Source organism: Mustela putorius, unplaced genomic scaffold, assembly GCF_011764305.1.
Source record: "Mustela putorius furo isolate JIRA1106 unplaced genomic scaffold, ASM1176430v1.1 tig00000145_pilon_pilon_pilon, whole genome shotgun sequence".
NCBI lineage: Eukaryota > Metazoa > Chordata > Mammalia > Carnivora > Mustelidae > Mustela > Mustela putorius.
This window is the reverse complement of record NW_025421294.1, coordinates 25,045,250-25,059,667: the sequence shown is the minus strand read 5'-3', so window position 1 is coordinate 25,059,667 and position 14,418 is coordinate 25,045,250. Positions and strand designations below refer to the sequence as shown.

At 51.9% G+C, this 14,418-nt stretch overlaps 1 protein-coding gene across 1 annotated transcript in view; it reads left to right on the top strand.

The window, feature by feature from the left end:
- TGFBI (transforming growth factor beta induced) overlaps nucleotides 1–7,943 on the top strand; it is a 32,484-nt gene extending 24,541 nt beyond the window's left edge. The window contains exons 11-17 of the mRNA XM_004744913.3: nucleotides 103–239; nucleotides 1,015–1,145; nucleotides 3,570–3,694; nucleotides 4,965–5,067; nucleotides 5,636–5,715; nucleotides 6,777–6,801; nucleotides 7,290–7,943. Of these exons, the coding sequence (XP_004744970.1) occupies nucleotides 103–239; nucleotides 1,015–1,145; nucleotides 3,570–3,694; nucleotides 4,965–5,067; nucleotides 5,636–5,715; nucleotides 6,777–6,801; nucleotides 7,290–7,330 (642 nt within the window). The 3' untranslated portion in view covers nucleotides 7,331–7,943. The remainder of the gene's footprint in view (nucleotides 1–102; nucleotides 240–1,014; nucleotides 1,146–3,569; nucleotides 3,695–4,964; nucleotides 5,068–5,635; nucleotides 5,716–6,776; nucleotides 6,802–7,289) is intronic.
- The last annotated feature ends 6,475 nt before the right edge of the window (nucleotides 7,944–14,418 follow it).

Below are 14,418 nucleotides of genomic sequence, written 5' to 3'. Positions count from 1 at the left end.
CATTCACTGCTCTGTGCGGTTGAAGACACAGCGTGTGCCTGGAGCACATCAGGAGGCCTCATTAGGGTGGATGACCTATGTCTGCCCCTCTTTGGTATACAGAGCCTGTGTATCGAGAACAGCTGCATTGCTGCCCACGACAAGAGGGGGAGATATGGGACGCTCTTCACCATGGACCGAATGCTCACCCCCCCGATGGGGACTGTCATGGACATCCTAAAGGGGGACAATCGCTTCAGGTAACCCGCCTCATGCCATGGAAGACTTCTGCCAAGGGTCAGGACGCTGGGTCTCAGCTATCTGTCAAGCTCCCTACTGCCTCGGGGGGGTTCCATGAACACTGGCGGTGTCCTGGTGACCTTCCAGCCTGGGGATCTGGGAAGGGCGAGGCTCACACTGGAAGCTTATGTTGAGAAGAAGGGTTATTTCTGGGACTGTAATCCCCACATCATTGGGAACAGAGAGGGGGCTGCATTTTCATATGAAGGGCAAGAAAGATACCACACTCTCATATTGAGGTCCCAAGTAAGCTGAGAGCACCCCGTTTTGAGTGTGGGATGAGTCTCAGTCGGCACAATATCTCCTTGGGACCACTGAAGACTCCTTGCTGCTCCTTCTCAAGCTCCCTGTGTCACTTCGTTCTCTTGCCCCCTTTCTCCATTTCTGACCTGCTTGCTTACCCCTGGGTGCTGTGACACCGGAGCCAGGAGGCCCCCACCCCCTGCACTCCCCTGAATCACATCCCTAGGACCTGGTGGCTTGGCCTCTTCCTTCCGGCTCCCCCCACCCCCAGCCTCTGACCTCTGACTGTTTGATGGAGCTGAACATTTATGGAGAAAATATGCAGAATGGAGTCTTCCCTCCTTGTGCATGATGAGCAAGGGGTGAAAACCAGCAAGGGGGGTGTAAATTCTAGTTCTGGGGTCTGCCTCCCAGCAGTGGGGAGATATTTGGGAAAGTGGGTATCCCCTCCCTATCACAGGCAGGTGACATTTTCTCTGTGTGTCTCCCTAGCATGCTAGTGGCCGCCATCCAGTCTGCTGGGCTGACGGAGGTGCTCAACAGGGAAGGGGTCTACACAGTCTTTGCTCCTACAAATGAGGCCTTCCAAGCCATGCCACCAGAAGAGCTGAACAAACTCTTGGGTAAAGACCAAGCGAAGTATATTTTGCATAGTTTCTGACGTGACTGGAATCGTCAGGGGACCATTAGGAAACAGGGGGCTCATTACCAAGGGTTTGACTGAAAGGAACTTAATGGAGAGACTGCAGAAGTGTGGGCAGGAGTAAGGGACCAGCAAAGGATGAGGACACCCAGGGAAAAGTGTTTCCCACCGCAGGCCCGGGGCTGGGGAAGGCCAGGGGGAGGAGGGAACGGGGAACCGGAGCTCAGGGGAGGGGCACAGGACAGCAACCAGAGCCCACATGCAGCTGCGGGCAGAGCCAAGACAAGGGGGCCAGGAGTTCTTCAGCCTCCCTCTCCTCCCACAGGCCCATTGCGTGGGCCTCCTGTCAGCCATGAGAAGGTGGCAAGGGACCCTGGATGGCGTGCGTCACAGCGGTCAGTCTCCCTGGGTACCATGCAAGGCAGAGAAGAGTAGAGAGACACTGAGTGGGTAACAACGAGCCCCATCACTGAGACATGTCTTCCCCGTGAGAACCTGTGAGGACAGCCATAATGAAGCCATTTACCTGTGTGAAATGTCCCTCAGGGCCAACGCTTTACCAGAGAAGCTCTTCCTGGCCCTGAGAAATTTAGCTGAGGATGTTTGAGAGATAACCCCAGTGCTTAAGGGCTTAGATTCCTGGATCACCTAAAAGCAGTTTTAATTCCTGGCTCTGGCATTCACCAGGTGAGTTAGGTCTAGTAAGTCCTTCAACCTCTCAGAGCTTCCGTTTTCCCATTAGAAAAATGAGGGTGCCTTGCTGTGTGGAGTGTGGAGTCAATGAGGTGTTGCCGGCAGTGCTGGGCACACGTCCTCCCCCGGTGATGGCTGCGATGACAGGGTTCGGGGTGCGGGTGTCGTGTGGAGCTCTGGTGCTCGCCTGGGGCACACTTGGGCCCTCCCACAAAGGTGAGCCTGAGGAGAAGGAGGAGGGAAGCTAGAGAAGAGGAGGAGGAGGAAGGTCCTGGGCCACCCTCTGGGCATGCCTCATCTACACCTTCCTTCCAGCCCCAGGGCAGGAAGGAACGTTCTATTCAGAAAGTTCAGGCTGCAGGCAGCTGCGGGCCGAATTTGTGTCCTGTTTAATAGTCTTGATTGCAAACGAATGCCTGTGTCTTTGATGCTGACGTATATTCCTGAGAAAAGGAGAGAAGTTCATTCTGAACATAAACTTTCCAGCCTCTCCTGGCCCAGCAGGAGTGGAATGTTCCCCAGATGGCCGTGAGCCTGCTCGCTTCCCTCTCATTTTCAGTAGTGCAGGAGGAGGCTTGGACAAAACTTCCCACATGTGCCCTCTGCCAGGCCTGCAGGCAGGAAAAGACCCCCAGTGCTCCTGGGGAATAGGGGGCCAGCCAGGCGCAAGAGGTCAATCCAGGTATTAGATGTCTTGGAAGAAGGAGGCCCCCTGCCCTGGGGGCTGGCATGGTTCATCAGTTCCAGGCAGGATTTCTATAGAATGGGAATTCCCATCTGCCAAGTTGTGGGGTGTTTGGAAACCACATGATACCTGGTGGCTCCATTCCGCGGCACTAATGTGGATTTGTCTGTACCTAAGTGAACTCTCCAAAATGCTTTCAAAACTTCCTCCGCTCTTAGTTTCAAGATGCTAGAAATAGGCATCCAGAAGCCCTGGGGGACATCTAGCCACTTGGCTGGGAATGTGAGTATCAGGGCAGCCGTGATGGAAATGAGAGGACAGCTGGCAACTCGAAGAATTGCCTCCCACACTTAATTTGGAAAATGCCTGTGCACCTTTATGAGCAATCGGATGGTTTCCCCAGTTGGTGGAGAACCTGATGTGGGCTGGAAGGAATGCCGAGACGTGAAGGGAGGGATGCTGCGGAGGGAATGCCCCCCTTAGCCCTGACCTCATCGGCTCCACGCCCCCCCCCCAGACGGCAGCTGTTGAGTCTTTTAAGTTCTCCCTGCAGGAAACGGCTGCCCCAGAATATGCATTTGAGGGCAGAATGTGTAAATATTTCACTACTGTGTTATAACCGTCGGGAGCCACGCTGATGATGAAATGTCCCAGATGCCGGTGCTGGAAAGGTTCCTGACTTTCCAAGCAAATATTTAGCTCATGGAAAAATGAGTCATACTCACAGAGGAGTATGGATTAACTCCTTCTCGGCAGCACAGAGAGCTCTTGCTTAACCCAGCCGTTCCCTCCTTCCCCACTACAGAGGCAGATTCACGGCTACAGATGTGTGCCTCTATCCCCAGAGCCTCCGGCAGGCAGCCCATCAATGGGCTGAGCACACCCACCGTGTGCTCCTCACCTGGTCGCAGAGTTCTACATCGCGGCCATCACCACTTGCCTCCCCTCCCGGCCCTTCTAGACGGCGGAGCTGGTTACCAGGCTTACAAGGAACTCTGCTCTCCCTTCTTTCCCACAAACCTGCAGGCAATGCCAAGGAGCTGGCCAACATCCTGAAATACCACATTGGCGACGAGATCCTGGTCAGCGGGGGCATCGGGGCCCTGGTGCGGCTGAAGTCTCTCCAGGGGGACAAGCTAGAAGTCAGCTCGGTGAGTGTGCCTGAGAACTAGGCGGCCAGCTGTGAACGCTGGGACCCCAGGGCACCTCCCAACCCCTGGGCCAGGGTCACACATAAACACACACACAAATACATACACACACACACACACACACACACATAGAGTCTCGAAGGTGAACCTTGGATCTCTGAGGACATCCTGCCCAAAAACAGAAAAGAGAAAAGGGTCTTTGGGGAAATCAGGCGAGATGGTGCTTAGACACAAATAGAAACGTCTAGATTTGCTGGGGAATCATGCGTCTGACTGGCATAGGGGAGAGGCCGGTAGGTCTTTCTTCCCTTAAGAAGATGATGGGCAATTTCTCATGCATCTTGAGGGATCAATCCCCAGTCCCCTTCTCACCCCATCCCTTCAAATCTGGGGCTCACCAAGCCCCACCATGACCCAGACTGTCCCTAGCGGCTTTTTCTTCAGATGCGCGGTCGCGAGCTACCCCTGGCTCTGCACCTTGATGACACGTGTTCCACTTTGAAGCTGCCTGAGGGGACATCCTCACTGGAGAGAGAGAACAGATGGGCAGCCAAGCTCAGTGAAGCTGCCTGTGGCCTGCCTGGCTGTACCAGCCAAGGTCACTGGACTTCCCTGTGGAGCCACCCATCTTCCAGAATATGGCTAGCCCAGCCTCGGTGCCGGGCCCCTCTCTCCTGACCTTCAGCCATCCCTTTGCTTACCACTTTCCCTCTGGAGCCTGAGGATACAAGGAGGGAGACAGAACAGGAGGACTTGTTGACTCCTAGTTTGGGGTCCCATCACAGCCTTCCATTCCCCCTTCCCCTTTGGGTCTGACCGTGAGTTGTTCAGGAAGGACTGAGGTAGACACCTGGGTGCATTTCCTGTAAGAAAGGTTGGCCACTGAGGACAAGTGGAAGGAGCCCTACACTGACGCTGGAGGCCTGGCTTCTGTTTCCCGCTGTCCCACCTACTTGGCTTAAAGGAGATCCCAGGGGGGTCTTGGTTTCTTTTTCTGCTAAGTGGGGTGGTAACACCCCCCTCTTCAGCCCACAGTGCTGAGAGGACAACGTGACAGCGTGGGGCGCTCTTCTGTAGATGACACTGCACTGAGCCACATGCCGATATTAGAACGCGGCCACTGAGCTAAAGGCGTGTGGCTGGTAGAGGCCGTTCCATTCCCCAGCGTATCCCTCACGTCTAACACATGATCTGGCCTCTGGGAGCACTCAGGAAATTCACACTGAGTGAGCAAGATCCCTGCGGTCTGTGTCGTCTCTTTTTCTCCCAGAAAAACAACATCGTGAATGTCAATAAGGAGCCAGTTGCAGAAGCTGACATCATGGCCACCAACGGCGTGGTCTACGCCATCTCCAGCGTCCTGCAGCCTCCAGGTAAGGTCCTAATCTAGCCCATGCCCCTCAGCCTGCAGCTGACCCTTCTGCACGCATGGCAGCTGGTGCTTGACAGGAAAACGAAAGATAAGAGCACGGGACATGCCACCCAGGGCCTCCATGGATGGTATCGCTGCAGCTGATTGAAAAGTGAATTAGGGAGTGTGGGTTTCCACTGTGCTGTGCTAGAAACTAGAGGACACGTTTCTTTTTGCTGAATTGCCGGTCTTAGCCCCACTTAGACACAGCCCACTTATTTGTCACCCATGGATGTGGTGAACGTGACTCCCAGCCCACATGTCTTAGGCCATCGTGCCTGATGGGAATTCTCTTTACCTCCAGCAAGATTGAACTTGGGTCCAGCCTCCGTCTGCACTGTACACTCACCTTTCTTTGCGTTCTTTCCCCATGGGCCACATTCCACTGTGAACTAGAGAAAGTTATGAAGGAAAAAATCCATGGGAGAACGTGAACCAGCAAGCCCAACAGTGCCCCTCAGTCCTGCTTGCTGTTAGTGCTGTGCTAAGAGCTTTGCTCTCACCAGTGTTGCATCTTCTTTTGTCTCCAGCCATCAAACCTCAGGAGCGAGGGGATGAACTTGCAGACTCTGCACTTGAAATCTTCAAACAGGCATCAGCATATTCCAGGGTGAGATGCCTCTAGGTTTGCCTGTGGTTGGAGCAGCCATGGGTCCTCTGCTTGGGCCCATTCAGGGGGCTCTCCGGGTTCCTGTCTTCCTTCCTTGTGCTTTCCCAGGACTCTGTGAAACTTCTCCCCACTTCCATACAGGCATCCTTAGCACTAGCCTGAGTGGAGTTCTGAGGAAAGAGCGCAGGCAGCCCCTATTTCCTTTGTGAGCAAAAGCTGGGGCCTTTAAACTGAGGTCTCTGACCCTCATTCCATGGGTAAGCCACTGCTGGTGAGGACAGATAAAGCTCTGGAATTCATCTGTCCAAGGAAGGCCACCCATCCCGAATTCACCTTACCGGGCCTTGCCTGGCCTGAGCCTGGACCTCTAAATCCCCTTCTGTTTTTCATGGCATGGCCTGTCTTGGGGAAAGCTGGGGCTCTCTGAGCCAGTGGTGTGGGATCTGGATACAGGGCAGGTGTTGGGGGAACCTCCCTTCCTTGCCTCAGCTCTGCTTCCTCCTTAGAACCTCTCCGATTTTTCCTGCGCTTCTCTTTCTGCTCCCCAGCTTATCTGGGGCCTAGAAGCCCCACTCAGTCTCCTTTGCTACTTTGCATGAGGTGGAGCCCTTCAGGAACCTGGGCACCTTATAGAAAGTTTGCCTTTCGAGAGAAGCTGCTGGAGGTGCTGTTACCCAGAGTCCTGGAGCTGGAATGTGTCCTTTACTTTTGGACAGAGGTTTTCTTTGTGACCCTTGAGAAGGGGACTTGGCCTTGAGCTCCTACTCTTGAGGGCCACCCACTATGCTGCCCCAGCTCCCCAAACTCTAGGCTGCACTCTCGGTGGAAGCCTGGCTTTGGGGTCTCCCAGAAATATCTATCCCAGACTCTACTTGGTTGGGGCTTACACTGTGTTTGGGGCTGCCAAGACCACCTGAGGGCCCTCTAGGACCCAGTAGCTACACACTCCCCTTCCTCTTCCTCACCCCCAGCATTTTTTCTGAGTAGGGGTAGCCATGGGGCCACGAGCCGGGGCAGGTACAACTTTCACTAGAAACCTGACACTTGGTGTTTTCTTTCAGGCCGCCCGGACCTCTGTGAAACTAGGTAAGTCTGGCCTGGGTTTAAAGTCCTCTGTACAGGTGCTTGGGCCTTCCCCCCTGAGCAGGCACAAACCTGCCATCCGCTGTATATAGATGAGAATGTCATGGTGCAATAAAACAAGTGTGGTCTTTGGGGTCAGACACAGAACACCCAGTTCCCATCTCTGTGAGATGGAGATACTAAGAGCACCAGCCTTTGAAGGTTGCTGTGAGTTTTTGGCTTTGGGAACCTGGGAATATTGCATGTGCCGTTAGCAGGAGCACATGGTGGTTGAGGTCAAAGCTGGTAGATGGCAGAAGTCCCAGTTCCCATTACATCATGGACCGAGACATCACGATCTTTGTTCCATTGTGGAGTAAGACAGGACGTCTCCCAAACCAAAAAGCAGGGGGGCAGGGGAGGGTAGCAGGCAGAGGACCTAATGGCCCTGCATGTGGCTCTGTCCTAGACAGATACGCATCCTTTCCACTTAGGAAACTTCTCTCTTCCAGCCCCCGTGTATCAGCGGTTATTAGAGAGGATGAAACATTAGCGCGGAGGACGTGGGAAGAACGCACATCGGCAGCTCACCGCCACTTTCTCTGAGTTTACCAAAGAGACTGAATGTTTCTGAAACCAAATATCACACTTCAGTGTACCTGGGCTGCACCAGAATGAGATCTGAGCCCTGGGTGGGTGGAGGGAGGAGGGAAAGAGATGTCTTTTTTTTTTTTTTCCCCAAACATGGCTTGTTAACCCACTGCTTGTGGAGACCTGGATGTCCCTGCCCGATAGTCGCTTTTGAAAAGGACCTGTCCTGAATGTGGACTTTCCCGCCTGTGCCAAGTGCTCTGAAAAAGGGGGCTGAAGTTTTGTGGCGCTCACAGAACACAGATCAGGCAGTCCAGCATCATGGGGGTGGGGGGGGAGTCCTGGCACAGTTTTTGTAAAGCTCTTTTACAACTGGAGAAATGGCATCGTTATAAGCTATGAGTTGAATCGCTCTGTCAGACATGTCTTGTGCCTGCACGCGGCTTGGACGCTTCTTGGTGGCCCTGTCCAGGTAAGAAAGGGAGGGGAGAGAGAGAGAGAGCATGCAGAGCCCAGGATTTCCCAGGTGTGGCAGAGCCATCGTGTGTTTGTAATAATAAAACTAAAGAAACGTATTCCTGTGTGGACGGGAAGCGCGGGCCGGCCTGGGTATTCACCAGGTCAGGGGGCTGTCTGCTTCTTGGGGCTGTGCTGGTCCTTTCTGTGGAGATTGCACCCAGGAGCAGCGTGACAAGGAGCCCCGAGGGGATGGTCTGTGGGACATGCTCCGTCTTTGTCGAACTCATTTTCCTTTCAGCCTCTATGGGCCCTGGGGGCTCGAGTCCTCTGTGTTGTGTTCCCTTGCCTCTTCTTGTTGGCCGAAAGTCCCCATCTCCCATTCAGCCTTGTGACCCCTGCCTTGGTGTTGGACTTTTGAATGCTTGGCACTACGCTGTGGAGAGGTTCCTGCATGGTCCCATTATACAGATGAGGAGGCCGAGGCTCAGGAAAGGGACAGGCCCTGGGAGCACAGCAGATAGCTGAGCCGGGACCGGCACCCAAGCGTTCTGCCTCCCGGGGACCACCATTTGGCATGGGAGTCTGTCCAGGTTTTCCAGGCCCAATAACCCCTGTGCCAACCCTCACACAAATCCTTTGGTCTTCTCCATTTTGAAATATCCTCAGCACTGACAGCCTAGTGCAGCCAGAGCATCACCACCCTGCCTGTGTGGCCTTAAACTGTCAGGGCCTGTTCCCAGAATGGTCCCAGGGGGCTGACCAGAGCATCTCCATCTGAGGTCCATCCTGCAGAAGAAACAAGACAATTCCCACAAGATGCCTAGGACAGCATTAGGTATCCTGATTTCTATCCCGCTATCTGGTGTTGCTCAGGATCCATGCAGCTGAGAGCCCTTTTTTGGTGTCTGCCAAAGAGAGCCCCCTTACCTGGGGACAGGTCATTTTACCTCCAGGACCTAGAGACCGACACAGAACTCAGCACCATGGTTGGGGACAGCGGTGGCGGCCCAGATGGAGCCCGTCCCGCTGAGTCTGGGGCAGACAGACACTACCTGTCATACCTACAGCCACTCATCCACCACTCCACAGCGCTCCTCGGTCCCTCCACAAATATCTGTGTGAGGCCTCAGTCTCGTGAAGCGTCCGTGCTCATGGGGAAGGATGCTGCACATTGGATAATGGTACTGTGGCCTGCGCTTCCGTGACAAATGAGGAAGAATCTGCAGAAGTAGGGATGGAGGAAGAGATGCTGGGAGCTCTTGGAAGTGAGGGGGGGATGAGAGCCGGTGTAGGAGCTCTCCTGGAGGTGAAGGGCTCAGGGAGGGGTGTCCTGAGAGGTGACAGTTAGCCTTCTGTAGCTCCCCGTCCTGCTCCACGGCTCTGCCCTGCTCACCCAGCCCCAGGGGCCGTGCTGGCTGGGCTGCCAGTGACGGCTAGTTCTTGCTGGATATGCTGCCTCCATACTTGATTTAAGCACCCGAAATGCACAGCCCGGACTGACCAAGAAAACACCAGAATCCTAAGAAGCGGTTAGGATCACTTTTAAAGATCCCTTCATTTAAAATAAAAACCAACACAAGTTCCTTAAAAATGCCCAGACCCCTCCCTCTGTGCCTGTGATCGCTGCCCGGCCTCCATCCCAGCCTCCCTGACAAGGACACTCCACTTTTTCAGCTGGAGTGTCCTTCCTACATACTGAGCACCACACACAGCTGGTCCTGCCTTCCCTTCCCAGCCAAAAAAGATAAAGCTCTCTTTTTTGGGTCCTGATACCCCTCACCCCCACCTATGTTGTTCTTGGAGACCCCAGGCTAAGGATTAGGGGCTCCTATCTGGGAACGGATGCCCAGGGCTGGATGTTTGGGGGGACTGCTGGAGGGAGGTGTGCACCTGCCCCGTGTTCCTCTCCGACAGAAGGCCAGAGGGCAGCCCAACCAGGAGGTTGCTTAGTGCTGGGCTGACCCCTGCCCCTTGGGCCCCAGTGAGGAAAAGGAAGGAGTGGGAGGAAGGCCAAGCATTTTGCTAGTTCCCTTCTCTCTCTGCTGTCACTAGGCAGCTGGCAGGCCTTCGGGGTAGAGAGCACCGGAAAGACCCTGAGCACAAGGGCCCTGGCAGGGGAAATTTCCCTCTCTGCTTGAAGCCATAATTCAGTGTCATGGTCTGAGAGGAGCTGCCCGGAATACTGTGCTCAGAAAACTTTCCAAAGCCAGGAGAGAAGGCCATGGAATGAGGGATGGGCCCAGCGCCCTCTCCCGAGAAGTCAAATGAGGCCACTTCTGGCCATGCCTGCCTGGCAAAGAAAGAAACATCTTCTCCGTGGGATCCTGTGACCAAATCTGGAACCAAGGTGGTTCAGGGAAGTGCACACACTCCCAAGTGCTTACACACTCACATGTACACACTCTCACACGGTCACACATTCACACTCACACCCCTCCCCCCACACACACCCATCTGTAGGCCTGAAGGGGCTAAAGGACCCCAGACAGAGCCTCAGGCACAACTAACCTCTTGGCGGGGAGAGGACTCTGGGACCTGGGGGAGGGGACCTTGTTGCTCCCCAGGAACCTTCGGGCTGTGGTCTCAGGCCTATGGGAGACGGCCACACAGACCATCCAGAGCAGGAGGCTGTCTCATCCGGAAGCTCTTATCGATGAGAGAGACAATGGAGTGAGCACCCTGAAGAACGCGGGGGGCCGGGGAGGGGGCTCTGGGTGGAAAGAACAGTATGTCCTGATCACATTTTCATTGTGGTAAAATATACACAGCAGGGAATTTACCTTTTTAATCATTTTTTAAAAGATTGTTCATTTATTTGAGAGAGAGAGAGAAAGAGAGCAAGCACACATGAGTGGGGGGAGGGGCAGAGGGGAGACTCTCAAGCAGACTCTGTGCTGAGTGGGGAGCCCGATGGAGGGCTGGATCCCATGACCCACAAGATCACAACCTGAGTGGAAACCAAGAGCCAGACACACAACTGACTGAGCCACGCAGGTTCTTCTTTCCAACCATTTTAATAAAAATGAGTAGTTCTGTGGCATCAAGTACATTCCCATTGTAGTGCGATCATCTCCAGGATTCTTTTCATCTCATTGGGTGAAACTGAAACCCACTAAACACGAGCTCTGCATTCTCCTTCCCCCTGCTCACCCCCTCCCCCGGGCCTTGGTCATCTCTGTTTGACCTTCTGTCCCTATGAATTTGACCACTCTAGGTACCTCATATAAATGGAATCGTACAGTACTTGTTCTTGGGTGACTGGTTTTTTTGCCTTAGGCCACTTTCTGGGTTCGTCCATGTGATGGCATGTGTGCGAATGTCCTTCTTTTTCAAGGCTGAGGAATCTTCCATTGCTCATACGCCACATTCATCCATTGATGGAGGATGGGTTACTCCCACTCGCAGGCTATTGTGGATAACACCACTATGAACATGGGTGTACAAATATTTGAGTCCATTTTCAATTATTTGGGGTATATACCCCCAAAAAGAATTGCTGGATCGTATGGTAATCCCATCTTTAATTTTTTGAGGAAATGGGGCTCCTGGGTGTCTCGGTCAGTTGAGCACCTGACTCTGGGATTTGGGCGCAGGTCGTGATCTCAGGGTCCTGGGACGGAGCCCCAGTGTTGGTGTCTGTGCTCAGCAGGGAGAAGCCTCCTTGTCCCTCTCCTCCTGCCCCTTCTCCCACCCCCAGGCACATGCATGCACGTGCTCTCTCTTTCTTTCTCAAATAAATAAAATCTTTAAAGTTTTGAGCAATTGCTATACCGCTTCCACAGTGGTTGTGCTATTTTACTTCCCACAAACAGTGCACAAGGGTTCAGTTTCTCCATGTCATTCTTGCCTTGCTGTTTTCTGTTTTTATAATACCCATTCTAATGGATGTGGTTTTGATTTCATTTCATTCCCTAATTAGGAGCAATTTTGAGCATCTTTTCATGTGGTTATCAGCCCTTTGTATTTCTTTGGAGAAATATCTATTCAAGTCTTTGCCCAATTTTGAATTAGGTTATTGGCTTCTTGAATGTTACTGAAATTCTTTATATATTCTGGATATTAATCTTTCATGAAATATATGATTTGCAAATATTTTCTCCCTTTCTGTGGGTTGCCTTTCAACTTTTTTTTTTTTTTTAAAGATTTTATTTATTTATTTGACAGACAGAGATCACAAGTAGGCAGAGAGGCAGGCAGAGAGAGAAGAGAAAGCAGGCTCCCTGCTGAGCAGAGAGCCCGATGCGGGGCTCGATCCCAGGACCCTGGGATCATGACCTGAGCCGAAGGCAGAGGCTTTAACCCATTGAGCCACCCAGGCGCCACGCCTTTTAACTTTGTTGATAGTGCCCATTGATGAGAAAAAATGTTTAATTTTTATTAAGTCCAATTTGTCTGTCTTTCTTTTGTTCCCTATACTTTTGGTGCCATATGCTAGAGATTATTGTTGAATCCATTGTCGTAAAGCTTTTCCCCTATGTTTTCTCCCAGAAGTGTTTACGTTTAGATCCTTCACCCATTTTGAGTTAGTTTCTGTGTATGGTATAAGGGTCTGTGTTCATTTCATGCAAACATCCAGTTTTCACAGTCATATTTGTTGGAAAGACTGTCGCCTTCCTGTTGAATGGTCTTGCCACTATTATTGCAAATCATTTGGCCACATATGCAAGGTTTTATGCCTGTGCTCTGTTTCATTGGTCTATAGGTCTGTTTTCAATGAGTCAAGCCACACCGTCTTGATTGTTGTAGCTTTGTCGTGAGTTTTGAAATCAAGAATGTGAGTTGTCTGGTTTTTTTCAGTATTTTTTTTTTTTTTGATATGCAGAGTCCCTTGAGATTTCATATGAGTTTCAGGATGGATTTTTATATTTCTGCAAAAAGACCTCATTGGGATATCACTGAAACTGTAGATCACTTTGTGGTACAGTATAGACATCTTTGCAATACTAAGACTTTGAACCCATGAACACAGGATGTCTTTGGTTTATTTTTGTCCTCTTTAACTTCTTTCAACAGTGTTTTACTCTTTTCTACACATAAATCCTTCGTAGAACCTTGGTTAAATTAATTCCTGAGTGTTTAATTTGTTGATGATACTGTAAACGACATTGTTTTCTTGATTTCCCAGTTTGTGTTTAGAAGATTGCTTTGGCTTCAGGGTGGAGGGAAGGAGTGGAAGCTGGGAAACCAGTCAGGAGGCCGTCAGAGCTATGCAGGCAAGAGATGATGGAGGACCAGGGTGGTCTCACTAGAGGCGGAAGGACATGGAGGGATGAGGTCTATCCTGGAGGTAGGACAGACAGGATTTGGGATTAGATGTGGAAGAAAAGGAGAATTCAAAGATGCTGATGTTTTCTATCTCAAACAGCTGGCTAAAAGCTGGTGTCCATTTTTCTAAAATGCAGAAGAGTGAAGGAGAGGCTATCAGAAGGAGAAAACTAATGACTCTACTTTGGATATTTGGAGTTGGGGAAGCCTTTTAAACATCGGAGTGGGATGTCAAAGAGGCTCCTCGATATCCAAGCCCGGAGCTCAGGGAAGAGGTCAGGACTGAGTTGAGGCGTTTGGAGTCATTGCATGTAAAGAATTATTCACACACAGTGCCTAGGTGAGATCACCTAGCAAGAGTGCACAGATAAAGAAGAGAGCCTTGGGATTCTCTGGCATCCGGAGGCCTGGCAGAAGAAGAGAAAGCTGCAAAAGACCAAAGAACTTGTGTGTGGAGCTGTGGATGCCAAGGAAGGAGAGCCTTCCAAGAGGCATGGCATGTCAGCCGTGTTAAGTTACTGGTGTGCCCACTGGATTGGGCCACGTGCATGTCATCAGTGGTCTCAGCAAGCACATGGTCAGTGCAGACAAGAGGACTGCATCTGGAGTGAGAGGGAACAAAGACAAAATGGATACATTTTGTGGTTTGAGTGTGAATAGAGACAATTTTCAGGGAATGAGAACCCTGTAGGTGAAAGAAAATCTAAAAATCGTTTACCCTTTTAGTTTCATCCTTCACGCCTGGTTCAGAAGGCCCTTCCACCATCCCTTGTGCACCCATTATCATAGTCTTAATAACTTATTCGGAGTCATTCTCTACTTCCTTTTTGGCTTCCCCTGTGAAGGTGTGAGCTGTTCTCTGTCACACCACTGTGTCCCAGCATCCAGCACAGGGTCTGGCCCACAGTAAGTGTTCAAAAGGAGTTACCCCAGAGCCTGGTTTCCAGACTGGCAATAACCCCTTGATTGAACAAGGTGGCCTTGGGTCCCTGTTGCCCACTGAAAAGGAAAAGGGAACTTTCCAGACACTTGGAGCATCTTTCCAGAAGGCTGTTAGGCATGTGGATTGGAGGAAGCCTGGCTCCAGCGCTCTCCTCAGAGCTCTCCCAGCAAAGCAGAGGGTGGCCTTCTCTGGTCTGCTTCAGTCCACGCTGGCTAAGATCCTTCGCCCCCTCCCCTGCCCTTATTGGAGAGGGGGCACCTGTGGGCCAGCAGGCCCCAGGAGAAGGAAAACATCTGCTTCAGAGAACAGACAAATGTCTGGTTAATCACACCACAGAGCAAGTGACTTATCCTGAGCAGGTGACCTGGCCCTCTAACTCCCCT